Source organism: Rhinoderma darwinii, chromosome 7 (assembly GCF_050947455.1).
Source record: "Rhinoderma darwinii isolate aRhiDar2 chromosome 7, aRhiDar2.hap1, whole genome shotgun sequence".
In the NCBI taxonomy this organism is placed as follows: Eukaryota; Metazoa; Chordata; class Amphibia; order Anura; family Rhinodermatidae; genus Rhinoderma; species Rhinoderma darwinii.
Window position 1 is genome coordinate 53,854,594 of NC_134693.1, and position 26,207 is coordinate 53,880,800.

Below are 26,207 nucleotides of genomic sequence, written 5' to 3' on the forward strand. Positions count from 1 at the left end.
ACTCTCTTCCGTTCTGGAGCGAGTTTTACCGCCTTTCCCATGAAGAGCCATGCTAAACTTCACCCGGAGCTTCGGGTAAGTATCAGACACTGATATCTGAATCTTTGGAGCAGTACAGCCGGTAATTTCAGGATAAATAGCTGATATTAGTAGTGGGAGCAATGAGCTCCATGTCCTCTGACATAGCTTGCTAGGCCACGTCCCCTCAGTATTGATAGAATCTAGAGAGTATATGGGATAGATACCAACTTCTTCTTGTCAGGTGGAATTGTGACCACCAGGTTCTGTGAGCCAAGCTGGTTGGCAAGTTAAAATGTTAGATGCGTTCTACAGTATGGAGTAGGATTTGAATGTCTTAATTGGGTGCCTCAATGGGAGAGACGTCCTCCAATAGGGATCTTGCATCATTATTTCCTAAGGCTCAAAAGGCCGCCAGCACACCTGTCTGATGCAGGAATGTTCATAGGTTGGGTATTGCACCCCAGTGAACAAGGAGGAAGTGTCTTAAGGTCCTATTACACCGGCCGATAATCGGCCGCTGCAGTGAGCGCCCATGAACGAGACATCGTTGATCGGCACTCGTTTGCTCCTGCCACAAGGAGCTATGGATGGGGAAAAGCGGTCGTTACTCCGATCGCTCGTCCCCATACATTATTATCATGTCGGCAGCACATCTCCCTGTTCACACAGGGAGATGTGCTGCTGACAACGATAATTATTTACTTTTTTAAAGCGATATGATCAGCAGATGATCGAGCGTTTGCTCATTCATCTGCTGATCGCTCCCCAGTTTACATAGGGCAATTATCGGCAACGAGCGTCCTATGAACACTTGTCTTCCCGATAAATCGCCCAGTGTAAAACCCCCTTTACATACAATAGAAAATCTGCTTTGTGTTACAAGTAGAATATCAAAAGATAACCTACCTCTATGAGGCTTAAGTGAACTCCAATTAGATAAGGCATGGGGGCACTGAAACACAAATAAGAGTAACATTTGTTAAAAATAGCCTGCTGTACCATCCACTGGCAGAAAACATGGAAAATAGACCTAAATAAAATACTGTATATTCTGGAAATAACACTTATATTTTGTATAAAACAGATGTGCTGGTAATAGCTACCACAGTTCACAATCAACTCTACATCAGGATGAGCACAGGGTAAGTATGTGGCCGCCTTGCCAGTGCTACAGTACAAACTAAACATATACCAGATTTGGAGTGCAGAAAACAAGAGATAATCCCTTTGAAGAGGGTGGCTTGGTTTATTGGGTATAAGCTATAGTCACAAAATAACCCCTAAGTTATATAAATGGTTTATCAACTCAGGATGTCATAGGGGACGCTTGGGACCCTTCTCCTCTCACAAAGAGGAGAGGAATTCGTTTGCAGTGGGGGACTTGTATTAACATGTATTAAATGGTCGCCTAAAGAGTTCAATGAGCGCAGTATAATTCTACATTTCTTCTGCAAATATGGATGGGCAGCAGACCGAGAGAATCAGAAAAACAAAATTCTCACCATTATAAAGCTATATTAAGAAATAAATCAGCCCAGAATTTTTTACCTATTTAGATTAAAAAACACAAAATAATATTTAAGGCCGGAAATTCACTTTTAGTAGCAACCCAGTAGCTCAGGTGACATAGGCCAAAAGTTAGCATTCTTAGTTTCAGGAGAAGCTGTTTTGCAAGGAAAAAGAAACGTGCTTTTAAGGACTGAGATATATTAGTCATCCCCATTACTATATGTCAATTGTAATACTGTATGTTTTTATGTGAACTGCTGCAATTAGTTTTCCACCAAGTATTTCTAGGCCATTATTTTTGGTTCCAGAGGATCATCAGAAAGATTTGTTTTCATTATGAATATACAGCTACGGCTTCCTTTGACAGCTGTGTGTTCTGGAATAAAACATTTGAAGTTGTAGAACATAGTAAAAGCCCCCTCTATGCGCTCAGAGACAGATCATTTTGTGTCTTCACATGGCACTGCCAAAATCTTATTTTCTGACGGTCACTGGAATGTCCCAAACTTAATTAGAGGGATATTAAGTCACGGAAAAGGAGCCGATTCAAACTCCCTCAGATGCTGATTTGTCCACATTAAGTAATTTTGAGAAGATACAAGACAGTTCTGTACAAAACTACAGCTTTCAGAATCCCTTAGAACAATTCATCTCTGTGCAAGAGTAATTACCAAAGCTGCAGCACCAACAAATTAATTTCTGCGTTGAGAACAGACCACCCGTATGTCATAGACCACCATGAAATAGTAATTATCGAACAATGAAGCGCTAATAATTCTATTGATGTATATAAGGGCTCAGAAGAATAATGTAATACTGTTAGTATTAATTGCAACACCTTTAGTAGTGTCTTTCTTATGTAATTTTATTCCATAAGCCTATATATTTCTATATCTGCAAATATTAAATAGAGAGTTCCATGGTACCCAACTAACTATAGGATAAGGAACTCTAAGGGTCAGTTCATACAGAGTTTTTTGGCGCCGATTTAGACGCAGAAAAACAGCCCAAGTCGCCCCCCATTGATTTCAATGGGAGGCAGAGGCCTTTATTTTCCCGGGTGGCTTTTGGTCGCTCGTGGAAAAAAAAAGCGGTATGCTCTTTCTATGAGCGGTTACCACCTCTGACCTCCCATTGAAATCACCTCAGCATTAGATTCAACGGCCACGGGCAAAGAACGCCACAAAAAATGTGAAACAAAAAGCTTTGAAACAACGCTGGCAGTTGAAAATCTGCCTCAAAATTCCAGAAGCAATTTCGAGGCAGATTTTTTTTCTGCCTGCAAAAAAACACTCTGTGTGAACTGGGCCTATTACATCAAAAGTTAATTAAAGTTTACAGACTGATTAGTAGCTCTGAAGTCATTGACAGAAATATGTTATTGTGTAACTCTGTAAATAACTAGGGTCAAGTTAAAAGTGGAATTTTTTTTAGCTGCTATCTTACCACAATGGGAAGATGTTACATGGTAACTTTAAAAACAGTATTAAATAAAAAATCTTCCATTGTTTTGTGTCTACACCTTCTATTAAGACCTACATGTCTCCACGGTAACAGACTACAGACAAACCTTGTAGTCTGATCCTTCAGTAAAACTCTCTTTCATTTGTCCCCTACTTCTTACTAACCTACTGAATGTATGATAAGATGGATGGCAATATCCCTGCAGAATCAGACTACGATTTTTCATTTTCAATTCATTGGAACAATAAGATAAATTGGTAAACGTGGGCCTCCTAAGCAAAAACGGTTTTGGTTTTGCCACAACAGTAGTTGCAGTTTTAAATAAAAAAAATTTAGTTAAAAATGCTCCTAAAACGGTTTATATTCAAAACTAAGGTGATAATTGTGGTAAAACTGCAGCAAAAAGACGCATGTATACTTTTGCTGTGAAGTTTTCTGCTGCAGCATTATAGCCGCAAGTTTATACACCCTTAACCGCTTGATGTCCTCTGATAAGCCCGTTCGTCATGAACGGCAGACTGTAGCAGAATTATGCATGTGTGACATAAAACATAAATGTCATGAATGTGTTGTGTGACTCAATTCCTGCTCAATTACACAACTCTTATATAGTTCATAAATAGAATCTATGTGTAGGATGTAACTTGTGTATTAACGGCATACAACTACAAGTGTAGTTGGTGATGGCATACAAGCAGGAAAGCACTTACCAACAATAGTCTAGCAGATGTGGAGGAAGAACAGGGATGTAAATATGCTGCCAATACATGGGGTATAGCAGAGAGGCAGACGCATGAACACAGGCTGTTAACTGAAATATAGAGAAACAGAAAAACTATATTAACAGAGATAATAAAACCATGTTTAAAAAATAAATATGAATTAAATCCTTAAAAAATTAAAATAGAGGCAAATATACCTATTCAACTACTATTAAGAGTATGGTTTTTATAAAAAAAAAAAATCCAATCAAATACAACTAGCTCATGAATGAGGGACGAGCGATAATTTAGCGAGTCGTTTGCGTTCGAAAGATGGTCTATTACACAACAATAAAATATTTCAGCTGTTTATTTGTTACATCGATCATTGGTCGCACCAAGACCAACCTCCACCTCATTTCTGATCCGCAAATGACTGGAAGATTTCACATTAGACGAGGGGATGTGACGAATGATAAACTTCCACTCAGGCAGATGTGGCTGATCCACGGAAAACCAATGATTTATCGTACGACGTTCATGCATGCTATCACACGCGGCGATTAGGCGAATATCTCTTACATTCGAACGGTTATAATAAAAATGTGTACAAAAATCGCTCCATCTATTAAGGCCTTATGAATACCCAGTTTTTCCTAGACTGTTTGAGTAGTCATAATGCCAGGCGAGTACAAAAAAAACAAAAAAAAAAGAGGACTTATCATAAGAATACTGTATATGTAACATTGAATATTTAAATACTTACATTGGAAAAAAACATTTACTTAATGCTGTAATAATTATATATATAGACGAGAAAAGCAGCAGCACTCAAACGTGTAGAGTAAAAGGCGGGTGCCCAGCAAGTAATCTCGATCCAAGGATTGTTCAATTAAAAGAAGAAAAATCTTGCAGCACTCCAAGTATAAATGTAGAAAACTTAGTGAATACGATTACTGTTGGATATAATAATCCAAATTAAAGAATTCTGACATTATCGGTCCTTGGATTGGTGAGTGGTCCTGCAGTCCCAGCCCTCTTCACAACTGTTGCATTTATGATTGAACTTATTTATATTGTTATTTCACCATATACAGATATTTAGTATTGTTTTTATCTGTGATATGGATCACTGTCAATTTTGTATCATTGTGATGTTTTTGATTCCTTGTTTTATATATTGTACCACTTGTATTTTTATATGTACATGTTCTTAGTGAATCGCAATAATATAATGAGGCACATGGTTTATATACTCCAATGATTATGTATCACATTGCTTGAGAAAAATACCAGTGTGGGATTGAAATGTCGCTCTGCACTATGTTGGTTAAATAAATCACAAAGTTTTCTACATTTATATATATATATATATATATATATATATATATATATATATATATAAAAATATATATATATATATATATATATATATATATATAAAAAAAAAATATATATATATATATATATATATATATATATATATATATATATACATCTATACATAGATGCTTGAGAAAGGCCCCATGGAGTAGGGCTGAAACGTCGCATGTGGTGAATAAATCCACTTTTTTCACTATCAAGGTGTGCTGTCTCGTATTTTGAAAGGATTTACTATATATATATATATATATATATATATATATATATATATATATATATATACACAGTGAAGGAAATAAGTATTTGATCCCTCGCTGATTTTGTAAGTTTGCCCACTGTCAAAGTCATGAACAGTCTAGAATTTTTAGGCTAGGTTAATTTTACCAGTGAGAGATAGATTATATAAAAAAAAAACAGAAAATCACATAGTCAAAATGATATATATTTATTTGCATTGTGCACAGAGAAATAAGTATTTGATCCCCCACCAACCATTAAGAGTTCAGCCTCCTCCAGACCAGTTACACGCTCTAAATCAACTTGGTGCCTGTATTAAAGACAGCTGTCTTAAATGGTCACCTGTATAAAAGACTCCTGTCCACAGACTCAATGAATCAGTCTGACTCTAACCTCTACAACATGGGCAAGACCAAAGAGCTTTCTAAGGATGTCAGGGACAAGATCATAGACCTGCACAAGGCTGGAATGAGCTACAAAACCATAAGTAAGACGCTGGGTGAGAAGGAGACAACTGTTGGTGCAATAGTAAGAAAATGGAAGACATACAAAATGACTGTCAATCGACATCGATCTGGGGCTCCATGCAAAATCTCACCTCGTGGGGTATCCTTGATCCTGAGGAAGGTGAGAGCTCAGCCGAAAACTACACGGGGGGAACTTGTTAATGATCTCAGTCATCAAGAAAACCATTGGTAACACATTACGCCGTAATGGATTAAAATCCTGCAGTGCCCGCAAGGTCCCCCTGCTCAAGAATGCACATGTACAGGCCCATCTGAAGTTTGCAAATGAACATCTGGATGATTCTGAGAGTGATTGGGAGAAGGTGCTGTGGTCAGATGAGACTAAAATTTAGCTCATTGGCATTAACTCAACTCGCCGTGTTTGGAGGAAGAGAAATGCTGCCTATGACCCAAAGAACACCGTCCCCGCTGTCAAGCATGGAGGTAGAAACAGTATGTTTTGGGGTGTTTCTCTGCGAAGGCCACAGGACTACTTCACCGCATCAATGGGAGAATGGATGGAGCCATGTACCGTGAAATCCTGAGTGACAACCTCCTTCCCTCCACCAGGACATTAAAAATGGCTTGTGGCTGGGTATTCCAGCACGACAATGACCCGAAACATACAGCCAAGGCAACAAAGGAGTGGCTCAAAAAGAAGCACATTAAGGTCATGGAGTGGCCTAGCCAGTCTCCAGACCTTAATCCCATCGAAAACTTATGGAGGGAGCTGAAGATCCGAGTTGCCAAGCGACAGCCTCGAAATCGTAATGATTTACAGATGATCTGCAAAGGGGAGTGGGCCAAAATTCCATCTAACATGTGTGCAAACCTCATCATCAACTACAAAAAACGTCTGACTGCTGTGCTTGCCAACAAGGGTTTTGCCACCAAGTATTAAGTCTTGTTTGCCAAAGGGATCAAATACTTATTTCTCTTTTTTTTAGATAATCTATCTCTCACTGGTAAAATTAACCTAGCCTAAAATCTCTAGACTGTTCATGTCTTTGACAGTGGGCAAACGTACAAAATCAGCAAGGGATCAAATACTTATTTCCTTCACTGTATGTATATATATATATATATATATATATATATATCTATATCTATACATAGATATATATACACACATATATATTAGTCTTCCTCAATGAATTAGAATATTATCAAAATGTTAATTTATTTCAGTAATTCAATTCAAAAAGTGAATCTCATATTATATAGATTCATTACACACAGAGTGATCTATTTCCAGCATTTTTTTCTTTTAATGTTGATGATTATGGCTAAAAGTTCACGAAAACCCAAAATTTAGTGTCTCAGAGAATTAGAATATTATATAAGCCCAATTTCAAAAATGATTTTTAATGCCGAAATGTCGTCCTACTGAGAAGTATGTACAGTATATGCACTCAATACTTGGTCGGGCTCCTTTTGCATGAATTAATGCATCAATGCGGAGTGGCATGGAGGCGATCAGACTGTGTAACTGCTGAGGTGTTATGGAAGCCCAGGTTGCTTTGATGACAACCTTCAGCTCGTCTGCATTGTTGGGTCTGGTGTCTCATCTCACTCTTGACAATACCCCATAGATTCTCTATGGGGTTTAGGTTGGGCGAGTTTGAGGGCCAATCAAGCACAATGATACTGTGGTTATTAAACCAGGTATTGGTACTTTTGGCAGTGTGGGCAGGTGCCAAGTCCTGCTGGAAAATGAAATCAGCATCTCCATAAGGCTATGTTCACACGGAGTGTTTACAGGCGTATTTTGGGGCGTTTACGCCTCAAAAAACCGGAAGCAGAACACCTCCAAACATCTGCCCATTAATTCCAATGGGAAATACGGCGTTCTGTTCTGACGGGGCGTTTTTTTACGCCTCGTCTTCCAAAAACAGCACGTAAAAAGACGCCTGCAAAAAAGAAGTGCATGTCACTTCTTGGGACGTTTTTGGAGCCGTTTTTCATTGACTATGGAAAGACTGCTCCAAAAAAGGCTGTCAAAAACGCAGCGAAAAACGTGAGTTTGATTAAAAAACGCCTGAAAATCATGACCTGTTTTTCCTTGAAAACAGCTCCGTATTTTCAAACGTTTTTGATTTTGTGTGTGAACATAGCCTAAAGCTTGTCAGCAGGGGGAAGCATGAAGTGCTCGAAAATTCCTGGTAGACGGCAGCGTTGACTCTGGACTTGATATAACATATATATTTATTGTAATGATACATATGATACTGCCTTAAAGACCTACCCATAAAATACTAACATGAAACTACAAAGTCTAAAATTCCATGTAATTTCTCTGAAATGCTGTACGGATTCTTTTGGCTACAGAACATGGATAATTGGGCCTGTGATGGGATGCAGGGCCCTGGCTAGCTGAGTTCATTTAACCCCACTAAATATGGCTAGTTGTAAGGCCTGAGAACTCCCAAGAGAGCTCGTTAGGGCTGATTGCCAAACGATGTAGAACCAGGAGGCGGTGGGGAGCATCTGGAAAGGGTCGTGATAACGGGAGGTGAGCCTATACTGCAGAACGCTCTCTCCTGGGATATGACTGCACTCTGTCACACGCTGTCACCACTGCCCAGGCAGCTGTCTTCTGGTGACAATGCAACATCAGTCACTCATTAGCTCAACTGCCATTAACCCCTTTCAAAAATGTTCGATGATGTTGATTAAAGAGAAATAAAAATGACTCCTATAGTTATATCTACTTCATTATGTGTGCTCTAACACTTGGTTATGCTGCGTGTACCAGTGTCATATCGTTATAATGATAAAATAGACTTTCCAAATTAGAGAGTTTGATTTTGGACATTACTCATTCTCAGAGGTGAAACAACATGAATGCTTTGTAATAACATTGTAATAAATGTTTAGATTCTGCAATTTAAAGGGGACTCAACGTGACAACCCCTTCTTTTTAGAATGCCACCGAGGTGATCAGCTGGGTCCGGCTTCCGAAAGACGCCCACAATCTGCTGTAGTAGACAAAAATGCTGCGGCCAGCCACAAGTTTGCAGAGAAGGAGTCATTCTATCTTATCGGGCTTTAAAGAGGCTCTGTCACCAGATTTTGCAGCCCCTATCTGCTATTGCAGCAGATCGGCGCTGCAATGTAGATTACAGTAACGTTTTTATTTTTAAAAAACGAGCATTTTTGGCCAAGTTATGGCCATTTTTGTATTTATGCAAATGAGGCTTGCAAAAGTACAACTGGGCATGTTGAAAAGTAAAAGTACAACTGGGCGTGTATTATGTGCGTACATCGGGGTGTTTTTACCACTTTTACTAGCTGGGCGTTCTGATGAGAAGTATCATCCACTTCTCTTCAGAACGCCCAGCTTCTGGCAGTGCAGATCTGTGACGTCACTCACAGGTCCTGCATCGTGTCGGCCACATCGGCACCAGAGGCTACAGTTGATTCTGCAGCAGCATCAGCATTTGCAGGTAAGTAGCTACATCGATTTACCTGCAAACGCTGATGCTGCTGCAGAATCATCTGTAGCCTCTGGTGCCGATGTGTCCTCGCTCGTCTGACACGATGCAGGACCTGTGAGGGACGTCACAGCGTGATCTCTCGAGAACACGCTGTGTGTCTGCAATGCCAGAAGCTGGGCGTTCTGAAGAGAAGTGGATGATACTTCTCGTCAGAAAGCCCAGCTAGTAAAAGTAGTAAACACGCCCCGATGTACGCACATAATACACACCCAGTTGTACTTTTACTTTTCAACACGCCCAGTTGTACTTTTGCAAGCCTCATTTGCATAAATACAAAAATGGTCATAACTTGGCCAAAAATGCTCGTTTTTTAAAAATAAAAACGTTACTGTAATCTACATTGCAGCGCCTATCTGCTGCAATAGCAGATAGGGGTTGCAAAATCTGGTGACAGAGCCTCTTTAAGTAATAATTGAATAATAGGGAATTTTGAATTAAACTGCAGAAAAAGAATATAAAATACCATTTATAAAAAAATAACAATACAGTAGTCCTTCAGTTACACTGGACTTAGGTTGCAATAGGTAACTTTTAATTCTTGGGTCGCCTTAAAGTATAACCACACTCCACCTACAATGCCACAGGCAGTGCTGATCTGCAGTGCATGCTATTGACTTGAAGATTCAGCCCAAAAGTGTGACAATAACAGCTGCTATCTCTCTGTCACCTTATTAATAAAGGGTCTCAGGATCCTCATCATGAACTGCTAATGAACATGGTTAAATAATGTAAGGTGGGATGTTAAGAAACAGGTGAAATAGTGATGGGAATTGATTGACCTTCCATAGTAATCACCGGGAAGTAGAGTAGGACTCTTGGGACAGATAGAACACTTACTTGAGGACAGAAGCTAGAAGTCTCCAAGAAAGCGAGCCTTGGTGGAGAGAACAAGATGAATTGGCCAAAAATTAAACGTTTTATCGTAACTTTAAATATGTTTTTGTACATGTAAACCTTTGAACACTGTTTTCCTTTTTGAGATATAACTTTTATGTATTCTGGATACATAGAAACTGTATTTTGCACTCACACCCGAATCCGTCAGGTCTGCGGGACTGACGGCTTCTGTCACAGCGGGTCACGATCATATCTAAGTTCATGAACTTAGATGTGATTGATAACAGGTGGATGCTGCGTGACAAAGACACACAGGACCCGCAGTCACCGAAGCCGTCAGTTCCGCTGACCTGACGGATTGGAGTTCGAGTGCAAGATACAGTATCTATGTATTCAGGATACATAGAAGCTGTACCTGAAAAAGTAAAAAAATATTAATAATAAAAAGAATTACTATGTTCTTTATAATACCATGATACATTTTTTTATATTTTTTTTTAGAAAACAAAGTGTTTAAGGGTTTACATAGCCTTTAAGTTTAGAGCCTTAGCCAAAACCTGAAAATTCAGATAGGACAGCATTTAGATTTATATGCAACCATCATACACACATGGGTCCAGAAAACTTGGCTATAAAGGGAGATGTTTGCACTATAGTGTTTATTTATCTGACCAAGCGCCTGCTTGATAAAAAAAAGGGCAGTCACCGCGTTAGGCCTCATGCACACGACCGTATTTTTTCCCACCCGTAAATACTGGCGTAAATACGGGTCCGGTGTCACACGTATTCCACCCGTTTTGCACCAGTATTTACGAACCCGTGCCCGTAAATATGGGTCCGGTGTCACCCGTATTCCACCCGTATTTACGGGCACGTTTTTGGCGGCAAAATAGCACTGCACTAATCGGCAGCCCCTTCTCTCTATCAGTGCAGGATAGAGAGAAGGGACAGCCTTTTCTGTAATAAAAGTTAAAGAAATTCATACTTACCCGGCCGTTGTCTTGGTGACGCGTCCCTCTCTTCACATCCAGCCCGACATCCCTGGATGACGCGGCAGTCCATGTGACCGCTGCAGCCTGTGCTTGACCTGTGATTGGCTGCAGCGATCACATGGCCTGAAACGTCATCCAGGACGTCGGGCCGGATGTCGAGAGGGACGCGTCACCAAGGCAACGGGCGGGAGACCGGACTGGAGGAAGAAGGAAGTTGTCGGTAAGTATGAAAGTCTTTTATTTTTATTTTTTACAGGTTTATACTGATCGGTAGTCACTGTCCAGGGTGCTGAAAGAGTTACTGCCGATCAGTTAACTCTTTCAGCTCCCTGGACAGTGACTATTTACTGACGTCGCTTAGCAACGCTGCCGTAATGACGGGTGCACACATGTAGCCACCCGTCATTACGAGAGCTCCATAGACTTCTATGGACTGTCCGTGCCGTTATTACGGCCTGAAATAGGACATGTTCTATCTTTTTCAACGGCACGGGCACCTTCCCGTGAGAAAACGGGAAGGCACCCGTCGCCAATAGAAGTCTATGAGCCCGTTATTACGGGTCGTAATTACGACCCGTAATAACGGGAGTTTTTACGGTCCTGTGCATGAGGCCTTAGTAAGTAAAAAATAGATTTTTTGACTTTGCAGAGCCACTATTTGTTGAGAAAAGAAAAGTGACAAGGCGATTGGACAGCTAATACTTAGTAGCTCTAGAGCATGAGGACCAAACTACTCATATCAAGGAAGGAAAGGGTAGTGGACACACTTTGAACATGTACGACAGATTTGAATTTTTTTTAATATAAATTGAGCGGGGCTAAACAACTTGTAATGGGCGCACAAAACAATTTTTACAATTCAAAACACATACATGTATGACAATAAAAAACTGCAGTAAGTATGTCTAGTATATTTAGCGAGTTTCTCAAAATATTTTTTATCATATTTAATGTCTTGTTTTTCCTTTGAAAAGTGTTCTTATGTTACTTTTTTATAAGTGTCAGGGAGAAAGAGCCATGAACTTCTACAAAGTAGAAACCATGGTGTGCAAAGCTTTTACAATGTAGTCAGAGAAAACATAGGAACGTTCTATGATAGATGAGTGTGTGGGGAAAAACATACAATTGTTTTATTTCATCTCTCTATACATAAAAACTTTCTGCCCAAGAGAGTGGTACATAGTATATATCCCCCCCAAAAATTTGTATGCGGTTTTAACCACACCTCAACTGAATATACCGTACAGGAGACCCCTTTCTCAGATGCATTTTGGCTAAGAGACACAAGTCAAGCATTGTATATGATTTTCTTCTATTTTATCTTTGTAGAGTTTTCCCGTTACCAACATAGTGTGCATAAACATCATTGTGTATGTAGGTAATGAAACAGAACCGTACAATGGGGTCTGTCAGGTTTCCGTCAAGGTGTCCTTCAGAATTCTCATGGTAAAAAAAAAAAATCCATCTACATGTCTAGTGGAGACTAGACTTTTACAATTCAAATATCTTGTCTGTCCATGATAAATGGCTCAACCTCCTCAATTTAAAAGTATATTTTCACCCCTTAATGACCAATGACGTAGCTGAGCCTCATGGCCAATGGGCAGAAGTATGGAGCGGACTCAGGAGCGGAGCCTGCTCCATACGCATGGGTATCAAAGTAAAGTGAACAAAAAGTGGTATGCACCAAAAAACGGTACCAATAAAAACTACAGCTTGCCCTGCAAAAATATAAGCCTTCACACTGCTCCATCAATGGAAAAGAATTCAAATAAATTATGGCTCAGCTTGAGTGCTGCGTACACTGGTCAACCGCTTGTGGAGACATTTCAGAACTGCAGATGCAGGATTAATCCTCAGGGGAAAAAATGATGTGGATAATGCACTATCCGCTTTAGCAGCAAAAATCACATCCAGATGAAGAAATGATACGGAATAATACCAATATTTTATTTAGAACATCTTCTGGATATGATCCTTGCTGCCAAAGTGGGTAGCGCATTATCCTGACCCCTTTTTTTTCTGAGGTTCAAGTCAACTTAAAGTCACACATTACTACTCTCTTTTCCAGAGTGTAAAGTGCGTGTCTCAGTTAGTGCCCTTATAGAAATATTTATCCTCCAACTCTCATCATGTATCTGCCCCTTTCAGATGCAACCCTACCAAGGTCTCGATGAACTCTTTTCCTGCTGGAGAACTTTCCCCTAATCTGATTGGCTACAGAAAGTTCTATTTTCACCAACTTCAATACAAGACACAAAGAGGCAGATTTATTTAGACTGCGACTTCATACCACAGTCTAAAAAAAATGAATATGAAATATACGCCTGCTATGAGCAGACATAGATTTGTGCCAAAATGTGCATATTTTTTAGGCTTTGTGGAATAGGTAAAGACCACGCCTACCCCCGGTAAAGCTCGCCCACTATCTCAGCACTTTTATAAACTGGCAAGTACTGGGGAAAAAAAAGTCACAAATTTTTGCGCAAGTATGACATGCACCATGATTTGCAAATTTTTTAAGTAAATAAACAGGCCCAAAGTTGTTCATAAATTCCCCCATATGTGAGTAGGAGGAAGAAAATACTCAGACAAATGTCAAATGAAATATAAAGATTTATTTTATTCTGCTCATTGTAATACTGACCATAGCTGACATAAAACTATCCATGGAGCTCTTGAGAATTTTTATTATGATGAAACTTTCATCAGAACGGAGGATAGCCCACAGACTCCAGATCCCATTACATACTCGCTTCATTGTTTCTTTAATCTTTCCAGATAATAAAAAGAGCAATATCAGAGCTGACCACAGCACAGACTATCTGAGCTGGATGAAGCCAGGGCCAGGATGACTAAAGAAATATCTGACCTCAGAAGTGGACAGCAAGACTTTAATATAGAGGGTAAATGTGTTGAAAGCTGCTTTCAGAACTGATGTTCAAGTCCTGTTCTTAAAGCAAATGTTCTTATTTTGACCTTACCACAGGCAACACTACAATGCAGGAATATATTTAGGAGGGAGGTCAGTACCGCCACGTGTGTTTTACTGATTATGTAGCACAATCAGTTCTGCTGCGCAGAACAGTGACCTAATAACATTGACATGTTTACTCAACTAAAAAAAGACTGTTCTATTCATGTAACATAAAGCAAATGTGTGTGTGTCATGTGTTTAGGAGAAGATAAGTTTAGAAAGAAAAAAAGTACATTTTTTTTCTTGAACATATTAAGCTTTCTTTTTTTAAAAACATATTGGGAGGAATTTATTAAGACTGGAATTTCATATGCTAGTATTCATAGGAAATGGTTGAACTCCTCTTAATAAATGTGTCGCATCTTAAAGGCGGACGTGCGCTATCCATTCCCCCCTTCGGCAATAAAATAAAATACATACTCACGTCACGACTCCTCTTCCCCCCTCCGTTTCAACCTGAGCATTCCAGCGTGGCTCAAACAAGGTCCTGATTCCGAGCAGCGCCAGGGCCTCATCCAGTGTCGGAATAAGTAGACCATAGGCCCAGGGCTGTTCCACAAACTCCCCACCGCCGCATCTGTTTTGGGTCTTAAATTAAAATCTAATAATAAACAATAGGAACCTGGGTAAACACATAATACAGTTTTCAAATTTATTACATAATTTTCATAAAGGGTTTGTCCCTAGGGGACTGTTAGGGATTATGAACATTATTGCGAGGCATGGCCCCAGTGGCGGATTCCGTAAACCATTAGCCCTGGGCTGTTTCCCAAACTTGGGCCGTCCTTCCCCACTGCCGCTCTGCCGTGTCTATAGTGACCACCACCTTTTTGTGCGAGCATTGACAAATGGGTGTTACGATTTCCCTTGTCAAAGGGCTGTGTCCCTACATACTGACAGTCTCCAATCATCGATGATTGTATCATACTGTGTAGGGACATATCCTCTTGACAATGGGAATGGTAACACGCATTTGTCTATTAGTCCTCGGTACACAAAGACTTTATGTGGAATACAAGGATTTCCTACAACAGACATGTCAGGAGAGGGGACAGATCCTCTATAGATCCAGTGACTCACCAGTGATGTCTTCTCTGATGGGAGTTATTCGCTTTTCTTCTCCATCTGACACAGACCGTAATGTCGACTTCTGATGAGACACATTTGCTCTTCACTTCGGCATCTATTTCCAGCCTCTGTAGAACCACAAAAATTCAGACACCAAGGCCCAGGACCATACATTAAACGGGTTGACCGGGCAAGGACCGTTTTTTTTATACGGATGACCTATCGATGTGCCCGGACAACCCCTTTTACTCAAACTAATAAATTCGGAACCCAGACCAGATTCCCGAATACATACAGACCCCAGACCTTCTAAACTATTGCAGTCCCCAGACCAGACCCCACTAAGCAAATACAGACCCCAGAACAAGCACCCTAAATAAAATCAGACCCCAGAACAAGCACCCTAAATACAGCCCTCGGACCAGACCCCTAAATACAGACCTCAGACCTGACCCCCTAAACTAATAATGACCCCAGGTCTGACTCCCTAAACTAATACAGGCCCCAGACCAGACCCCCTAAATACAGACAACTCAAGACCCCTAAACTAATACAGACCCCAAACAAGGCCCCCGAAATCCAGATCCCTTAAACTAATACAGACCCAAGATCAGATCCCCTAATTATACAGACCCCAGACCAGACCCCCTAAATACAGACCCCTTTAACGAATAGACCCTCGACTAGACCCCCTAAATACAGACCCCAGACCTCCTAAATACGGACCCCCAGACCAGACCCCCTAAATACAGACCGGAGACCTCTTAAACAAATCTATCCCATTTATACTTACCCAGCAGCTCACAGTCTTCTCTGTGGAGTCTTGCTGCTGTTCCAAGTCCTGCAGTCATGTGACCAGTAGGTCTCTAAATAGTAACAAGAACTGCAGACATAAGGTCATGTGACCTTATGTCTGCAGGTCGTTTTGCAGGACATACACAATGCAGTTTTGTCGCAGTTTTTGACACAATTCGTAGCAAAATCGCAACAAAACTACATTGTACTTTGGGAACCCAGGGAGCCTCGGGCAGCCGCCCAAAATACCCTATTGATGATCCGCCATTTGCCTCATACACGAAGGCAGGACCTCAACGTCATCAGTGCTGTGTCTTTTCTGAAGATATATATGTACAGTTATCAGGATACATTCACCCAAGATGTGGCAAGAAGGGCGCCAACTAGCCTTGGCCAGGGCATTCAGACAGAAAGCCAGTTGTCCCCTGGTAAAGAAAAGCCGAGCTACGATTCAACTACATTTACTACTACTAAATTTGTTACAATTGATATTAACATAGTTCTAAAAAAATATTATATACAATTTTGCTTTGGTTTTTACTCTGACGTATAGTCCCATAATACCTCCCACGGAACACAAAAGTAAAATTCTTTAAAACATTTTTTAATTCTGAGAGGTGGTTCTACATGTAAGTAATGCACGTGGTATACCTGCTACAATAAGTAGGGAAAGGCAAGTAACAACTGCTAAGAGCAAATCTCTTTTTACGATCATATTCACCTTGGCCTGACAAGCAGAGCTGAATGTTTTTCAACTATGATATTTCCGTATAGTTGCAGTACTATATAGTTTATAGGATAGGTCATCAATACCTGATCAGCACTCCACCTATCACTTTCATGAAGAGGGCGCAGCACTCGCTTGAGTGCTGCATTCCCTTCATTGTTTACACAGGCACAGTGCCGCACTTTTGGTTGTGGCTGTGACTTGTACTGCAGCTCACAGCAGCTTAGTCTCTTTCAAGTGAAGGTGCAATACCAGGCACAGCCACAACCAAATGTGTGGTGCCGTGCATGAGTAAACAACTAAGAGGACATGTTGTTGGCTTTATTGCCACGGCCCCTTCCTGCAGCTGCTCGGCGGGGGTGTCGGACCGCCACCAATCAGATATTAATGGTCTGTACTAATATACTAAGGATACACCATCAACATTACAATCCCGGAAAACATCTTTTGCTCAGTCACAAAAATCATCCTCAAACATTCCCCCTGCAGGATACCCTGCTGAACAGTTTGAACCAATGGATACCAAAACGGAATGCATAATTGGATATCTTTTATGTTTTTATTGGGGTTGACCCTGATAGGAGGTAGTCCCCCCCCCATTACTGAACGGTTTTGTTTAAGATTACGGGAGTAATCCATAACTAACCATAACAAGACAAGGTCATTACATTCTTAACATCAATGTGATTAAGGACCAAGTGATGACCCCAACATCACCCACAGCCTCAAGCTTTGTCACTTCTTCACTTTCATTTTTTCTTTTTTCCACCTCCTGAATCTCTATTAGTTCCACATAAGGAGATTGGTTATTATGATTTGAGTCAAGGCAGTAAATTGCATATACGTTTTTTTGCTAAACTGAGTTATACCTTTACTTATTGTGACCATAGATATAATTAAGCATTGTATTTAAACATATGTTTTAGCCAATATTAAATGTTATTCCTTAACCCTGACTGTATTACACATATAAGTAGAACAGATAAAGGTCAATAATAACAGAATGTATATTCCTTTTACTTGTTATTTAGGCTGCTTTGACACCTTTAGGCCGAGTTCACACAGACTTTTTTTGGCACTGATTTTGACACAGAAACCGCGTCGGAATCAGTGCCAAAAAACTTCCGAAATCGCCTCCCATTGAGCTGCTAGTGGGAAAAGAAAGCGGCATGTCCTTTCTAACCACGGTGCCGCCTCTGACCTCTCATTTAAATCAATGGAAGGCAGAAGATGCGTTTTTTTGCTGTGTTTTATGCCCGTGTTGCTCAATGGCGGCGAGCGAAAAACGCTGCAAAGACCACGGCAAGAAAGTGCAGGCAGGTTAAAATCTGCCTCAAAATTCCTGAGGGAATCTGCCTGCAAAATACTCTGTGTGAACAGGGCCTTAGATATATACACAGTGGAGTCACATTTTTATGACCACCTCCTACTTTCGATGTCAGCAATGCGTAGCCCATGAAGAAAGTGATGTGTCATTGGCTGGCTTGGTGGGTATATACAATGTGCAATAGGCTGTCTGAAGACATATCACTTCTTGTTGCCATGGTTAAAATGGGCAATTTATCAAGAGTTGCAAAAAGGGAGGATGATTGGCTTTCGGGCCAAGGGTGGCAGTATTTCTCAAACAGCGCAGTTTGTGAACTGTTCACGTGCTGCTGTGGTGAATGTATCGTGAGTGGACAAATGGCACCATTGGGAATAACCGACGTGGAAACTGCGGAGCATCACGTGCCATTGATGTGAGAGGTAAACGATGGCTATGAAGGTGCGCCAGGGCTGAACGACTCGCTACAGTGGAGTAGCTCACCGTGAAATTCAACCAGGGGGCTACTAGACGTGTGTCTAAAACAACAGTTTAGCGAAACCTACTGCTATGGGGCTCCGAAGTAGACGGCTGGTCACTGCTTCTATGCTATCAAAGGTGCATCGGAACAAAAGGCTTCAACTTGCATGGCAGTATCCGAATTGGACCACTGATGATTGGCAAAGGGTTGTCTTCTCTGATAAGTCACGTTTTCTGCTTCGTCCAACGGATGGACGTTGCCGTGTCAGGCGAGAAACATCAGAGAACAAACATCTAGCAACAATTGCTGGAAGAACACAAGCTGGCAGTTTTCTACTCAGGGGAATTTTTTCATGGCATTCTCTGGGCCCACTCATCCATGTGGAAGGCACTCTGAACTGATTTTGTTATTAATCCATCGTTGCAGATCCTGTCCACCCATACATGCTGTTTGTCTTCACTGGGGCAGATGTAATCTTCCAGCAAGACAATGCTACATGTTACACGGCTAGAAACGTCCGACAGTGGTTGGAAGAGCACGACCAAGACTTCCAAGTACTTTCCTGGACCCATTCTTCGCCAGACTTGAATCCAATTGAGCATCTTTGGGACCACCTCGATTGTCTTGTTCGCTCTATGGATCCTCCCCCACGCACCCTCCAGCAAATGTGGGATGCACTGCAGTCAGCATGGTCCAGATACCTGAGACAACCTACCAGCACCTTATTGAGTCACTCCCAGCCCGTCTAGCTGCTGTCCGTACTGCACTCGGCCGTTACTCGGGATATTAGCTGGTGGTCATAATAATGTGACTCGACTGTGTATATACACATCATTGGTAAAAAATTAAACTTTAAAAAAAAAACGTGTGTATTGTGGTATGGCAAAGCAGTCTTGAATAGGAACAGTTTAAAAGGCAATAGTCACCTTTGCACTGATAAAAAAAAAATATGTTATGGTTCATTTGCTTTCTAAATGCAATATTAGGGAACTTTTTAAATAGTCTTTATTAAAATGTCCTACTATTTTGCTTTTGTAGAATCTGTGCAACTTCTGTATATAGCTGGTTGTCTTGCTGCTTCTGACCTAAATCCGGCAGCACACTGCTCCTGGACAGCACACTGCTCCTGGCTGTGTCAGCTCTCTCTGCTCTCCACCTCCCTTCTCTCCGGGTTAGAGATAGCAGCAGGGAGGGATAGGAGGTTGTACACACAGATCAAAGCGTTCATAGAAAGACAGCAGGCAAGACTTCAGGGAAGGCAGATTACACAGGCTGTAGTTTATCAGAGTATAGATAGTGAGGAAAGAACAGCGGGAGGAGGTAAATCACACAGGCTGTGTATCTTTGTACATAGAGAGAAGAGCACCTACAGCAGACTCTGCAGGGAGAGGGAGGAGGAAATCACACACTGCTCAGCCTCAGTGCTTTTTTAAACAAGGGGCATGGAGATTCATTATGGGCTGTAGAAAGGGAAAGCACAGCAGTTAAGCTGTGTTGACACAGAAAGCTAGCGAAGGCAGCAGCATCCTGGACTCAAATACCTCACATTCAGCATGTACTACTGGGAGGACACACCCACAGTGGAAAGAACAGCGGGAGGAGGTAAATCACACAGGCTGTGTATTTTTGTACATAGAGAGAAGAGCACCTACAGCAGACTCTGCAGAGAGAGGGAGGAGGAAATCACACACTGCTCAGCCTCAGTGCTTTTTTAAACAAGAGGCATGGAGATTCATTATGGGCTGTAGAAAGGGAAAGCACAGCAGTTAAGCTGTGTTGACACAGAAAGCTAGCGAAGGCAGCAGCATCCTGGACTCAAATACCTCACATTCAGCATGTACTACTGGGAGGACACACCCACAGTGGAAAAGTTTAATACTAGAAGTATTTTGCAAACTAAATATCAGGGGGTCGGAAAATTAATAAAGTATTGAAGTTGCGGGAAACAGCGCAACTTTTAATTAACTATAAGTAACTACTAATTTGAGTAAAAATCTTTGGGTTTTTTTCGTGTTAAAGGCCTTTAAAGGAACATTTTCTAGAAATATTTTTATTGAAGAATTCTGCAGATTTTGTCCATGGGACAACAAGTCCTTTGGTGGCTGTAGAGAGCCCAGTGACAAGTGTCTGGACCTAGCTTCTGGAGATGTCTGGTATGGTGGAAGTGGAAGACCCTAAGATTAGAATGCTAACTAAGTAGTCTAGAAAAATCTTCCTAGAACTAAATGCAAGAACATATGTATATTACATGTGTATATATTTATAAGTACAATTGGCCCTTAGGTATAAACGTGAAGAGTCCAAAAACATTTCTTGCATACATGTACAGGCTTGCTGTTTACATTAGCACTTTTCAATTAACATCTGACATGCTTTTCACAATATAAGTTTCTAAATAAATGATAAAAGTTTTTTTCACAAATTACCACATTCGGAATTCTGTAATGTCACCACATAATATTTAGCACTCTGCGTTTATACGTCCATAGATGCCTTAGTTTTATCTCTAATAACGTTCATACACGGTAAATGACAATAAATTCTGCAGCATATCAAGCTATGGATCTGAAATATTACGAAGGAGTATTGTGTATTGAGCTAACAAGACAACAGAGCTGTGTTAAGACATAGGTTTCAACCTTGTTGATATGCGGCAGAGTTCAGCAGAACTCGTGGTGTTAAGAGACCTTGGGTTAACTCCTTCTCAGTCACAGACAGTGGAGGCCCATGAACATGTAGATGTCTGCATTATCAGACACACTCTAGTTAACATATCAGCAATTGCACTGGAGCGAGTCCTGTGTCAGGCGCGGGCCAGCCATGTAAAGCCTCGTTTGGCTGGTTATGGGATGCATGCTGAGGGGGAACAATCATACAAGCATATGACAGGAGGGACCACGCTTGGTTGAGCTAGAGAGGCACAAACGTAACTCCGGAACAGCGATGTAGCTCATTGACGGCTCCAAGACAGAGAGGGGGAAACTGATGCCTTGTTGTACAACCATGATTCATTCCGCGTTGTGCCTATGTCCAGGGTATGTGTCAGTTTGTGTGAGATGTTACAGGATATCAACTAAACCTACCCTTATTCAACTTCTTTAGCTTTTTATTTTTTTCTTGTTGTGCATCCATGTTGATTCAATTAAACATACATAAACCAACAAACAAATTCAACCAATATAGCCTTATGGCTCATTAAAGAAGACATCCACCACTGGTAAACAGTAGATGAACCTACAGTAAACTTGGAAATGAGGTAATTGACTATCTAGCAATTCCCAATACACTTAGGGTATGTGCACACGCTTAGCTAAAAACGTCTGAAAATAGCTCCTCATTTTCCGCCATTTTTTAGCAACTCGCGTTTTTCACAGCTGTTTTTGGAGCTGTTTTTCTATAGAGTCAATGAAAAACGGATCCAAAAACCGCTCAAGAAGTGACATGCACTTACTTTTCATGGGTGTTTTTTTACTCGGCCATTTTTCAAAACGGCTGCGTAAAAATACGTTGTTCAAACTTTATCAATGAACAGTGGTAAGAAAAAGTAAGGGAATCCTTTTGACTTACCTGGATTTCTGCATTGATTAATAATAAAATGTGGTCTGATTGTTATCGAAGTCATAATTATAGACAAACACAATCTAACTAAACTAATACACACATAACTCCATAATGACTCCTCTGTGTTATCTCTCTAAGGGCCAAGTAGAAAAGGGTGTTTTATTAAAGGAGATAAGATTGGAAGTGTTGGTTTCACAGGTCCTTTGCAAATTAAATAAAGGCACAAAAAGCCTGGTTATATACAAATCAGTTCTTCTCAAGAAATATTGGTTAGTTTTAACCACACCTTAAGAAAAACAACTTTCCTACGACCTCATAAGACGTGTCAGGTTGGATTCATAATTTTTGTTGCAGAAATTATTGCAACCGAAGAACAGTTCCATTCAACTTAACCCCTTCCCGCTCCTGGACGTACTATTACGTCATGGCAGCTGTATCGTTCGCGCTCCATGACCTAATAGTACGTCTCGGGAGTAACGGCCGTTTCGGCCGTCCTCCCGACACATACAGGAGCTGTGACAGCTGCTGTCTTGTTCAGCAGCTGTCACAGCTCCTACAGCGGGGACCGATCGCTGTGTCCCCGCTGATTAACCCCTTAAAAGCCGCGTTCTATAGAGATCGCGGCTTTTTAGGGGTTAAGCTGCCATTGCCGGCCTGCTACGCGATAGCGCCCGGCGATGGTGACTATGGCAACCGGACGCCAAACAATGGCGTCCGGCTATGCCATAGACGGAAGCCTAGTGGGTCCTGACAACGTCAGGACCCACTATGCTTGCTGTCAGTGAGTAGCTGACAGTTCTAATACACTGCACTACGCATGTAGTGCAGTGTATTAGAATTGCGATCAGGGCCTCCTGTCCTCAAGTCCCCTAGTGGGACAAAGTAATACAGTAAAAAAAACGTTAAAAGAAGTTGTGTAAAAATAAGAAAATAAGTTTTAAAAGTATTAAAAGTTAAAATCCCCCTTTTTCCCTTATCAGTCATTTATTATTAATAAAAATATATAAACAAACAAATAAACTATACATAATTAGTATCGCCGCGTCCGTAACAGCCTGAACTACAAAATTATTTTGTTATTTATCCCGCATGGTGAACGCCGTAAAAGAAAATAATAATAAACCGAACCACAATCACAATTGTTTGGTCACTTCACCTCCCAAAAAATTGAATAAAAAGAGATCAAAAAGTCGCATGTACCGAAAAATGGTACTGATCGAAACTACAGTTCGTTACGCGAAAAATAAGTCCTCGCACGGCTTTATTGATTGAAAAATAAAAACGTTCTGGCTCTTAGAATAAGGTAACACAAAAAGTAAATGATTGTTTACAAAACGTATTTTATTGTGCAAACGCCATAAGACATAAAAAAAAACTATAAACATCTGGTATCGCCGTAATCGTATCGCCCCGCAGAATAAAGTGAATATGTCATTTATAGCGCACGGTGAACGCTGTAAAAAAAAAAGAATAAAAAAACAATAGTAGAATTGCTGTTTATTAGTCACCACGCCACCTAAAAATAGAATAAAAACTGATCAAAAAGCCGCATGCACCCCAAGAAAACTACAATGCATTCCTCAAGGGGTCTAGTTTCCAAATTGGGGTCACTTTTGGGGGGTTCCCATTGTTTTGGCACCACAAGACCTCTTCAAACCGGACATGGTGCCTAATAAAAAAGAGGCCTCAAAATCCACTAGGTGTTCCTTTGCTTCTGAGGCTGGTGCTTCAGTCCATTACCGCACTAGGGCCACATGTGGGATATTTCTCAAAACTGCAGAATCTGGGCAATACGTATTAAGTTGCGTTTCTCTGATAAATCCTTTTGTGTTATAAAAAAAATGGTATAAAAAGGATTTTCTGACAACAAAAAAAAATTTAAATTTCACCTCTACTTTGCTCTAAATTTCTGTGAAACACCTAAAAGGTTCATAAACTTTCTAAATGCTGTTGTGAATACTTTGAGGGGTCTAGTTTCTAAAATGGCGTATTTGATAGGGGTTTCTAATATATGGGCCCCTCAAAGCAACTTATGAACTGAACTGGAACCTAAAAAAATAAATAAATGAGGCAATACTTCGCTTCTTACATTATACTGATAATGAGCCGTGCCCACCACGAGATGACCCCAATTTTGACCGTTTGTATAAACGGAGACCCCTATTAGACCGTTCCAGTGTCCGGTTTTCCCAAGCATTCACCCCCGAGAAGTGTATTTCTATTGATGAGTCCCTGGTACATTTTAAAGGGAGGGTTCAATTCCGGGAGTACCTGCCGGGTAAGAGGGCAAGGTATGGTGTGAAGATGTATAAGCTGCGAGAGTGCATCCGGGTATACCCACAGGTTTAGGCTATATGAAGGAAAGGCCACCCCCAAACCAGACTGCATCCTGGACTACAATAGGTACATGGGAGGTGTGGACTTGTCAGATCAAATCCTGAAGCCCTACAGCGCCATGCGGTGTGGTATAAGAAGCTGGCCGGGCACATCATACAGATGGCATTGTACAATGCGTACGTGCTACGTCGATGTGCAGGCCAGACGGGAACTTTCCTGGAATTTCAAGAGGTGATTATCAAGAACCTAATCTTTAGGGACCAAGAAGGGGGGGCACCCAGTACTTCTGGAAGCGGGGCCACACGCATCGTACCAAGGCGGCAACACTTTCCAGGAGAAGTTCCCCAAACTGGCAAGAAGGGAAAAAGTCAAAAGAGGTGCAAAGTCTGCTATAAGGGATGACACAATATATCAATGTGACACGTGTCCCGAATACCCAGAGCTCTGTATGAAAGTCAGTTTTAAAATTTATCATACATCCCTTGGTTTATAATTTACCCCAATTTTACTTACCCTGATGCACTCCGCACAGCTTATCCCCCCTCGTCTTTCCCCTCTGAGCCCTGCTGTGTGCCCAGGCAGCTGATAACAGCCACATGTAGGGTATTGCCATACCCGGGAGAACCCACATTACAGTTTATGGGGTGTAGGTCTCTGGTCAAAATGCTCACTACACCTCTAGATGAATGCCTTAAGGGTGTAGTTATTAAAACGGGGTCACTTCTTGCGGGTTTCAACTGTACTGGTACCTCAGGTGCTTCTGCATACATGACTTCGCACTAGAAAATCCCCAGTAGGCCAAATGGTGGTCCTTTCCTTCTGAGCCCTCCCATGGGCCCAAACGACAGTTTATCACAACAAATGGGGTATTGCGGCACTCAGAACAAATTGCGCAACAGAATGGGGTATTTTGTTTCTTGTGAAAATAAGAAATTTTCAGCCAAAACTACATATTATTTGAAAAAAATAATTTTGTTTTCATTCAAAAGCCCAATTCAAATAAGTTCTGTGAAAAAACTATGGGGTCAAAATGGTCACAACACCCATAAATGAATTCCTTGAGGGGTGTAGTTTCCAAAATGGGGTTATTTGTGGTTGGTTTCTATTGCTTTGATACCTCTGGGGCTCTGCAAATGCGACATGCCACCCGAAAACCAATCCAGCAAAATCTGGACTCCAAAGAACACACAGCGCTCCTTCCCTTCTGAGCCCTCACATGGACCCAAACGGCAGTTTATCACCACAAATGGGGTATTGCCGCACTCAGGACAAATTGGGCAACAAAATGGAGTATTTTATTTCTTGTGAAAATAAGAATTTTTGAGCTAAAATGACATATTATAGGAAAAAATATATTTTTTTTAAATTCCCAGCCCAATTCAAATAAGTTCTGTGAAGAAACTATGGGGTCTAAAAGGTCACATTACCCATAAATGAATTCCTTGAGGGGTGTAGTTTCCAAAATGGGGTCACTTCTGATGGGTTTCCGTTGCTTTGATACCTCTGGGGCTCTGCAAATGCGACATGGCACCCGAAAACCAAACCAGCAAAATCTGTACTCCAAAGAACACACAGCGCTCCTTCCCTTCTGAGGCCTCCCATGGGCCCAAACGGCAGTTTATTGCTACAAATGGGGTATTGCTGCACTCAGGAGAAATTGGGCAACAAAATTGAGTATTTTGTTCCCTGTGAAAATAAGAAATTTTGATAAAAAATTACATTTTATTGGAAAAAATGCAATTTTTTTAATGTCACAGCCCAATTGAAATAGGTGCTGTGAAAATACTGTGTGGTCAAAATGCTAACAACAA

The 26,207-nt window shown here is 40.9% G+C and overlaps 1 protein-coding gene across 5 annotated transcripts in view; it reads right to left on the reverse strand.

Annotated features, from left to right (window-relative positions):
- DENND1B (DENN domain containing 1B) overlaps positions 1-26,207 on the reverse strand; it is a 185,941-nt gene that overhangs the window by 70,626 nt on the left and 89,108 nt on the right. For all 5 annotated transcript variants that reach the window (XM_075833379.1, XM_075833382.1, XM_075833380.1 and 2 more), the window contains 2 exons: positions 3,705-3,805; positions 928-973 (listed from right to left, as the gene is read on the reverse strand). In XM_075833379.1, coding sequence (XP_075689494.1) covers positions 928-973; positions 3,705-3,805 — 147 coding nt within the window. The remainder of the gene's footprint in view (positions 1-927; positions 974-3,704; positions 3,806-26,207) is intronic.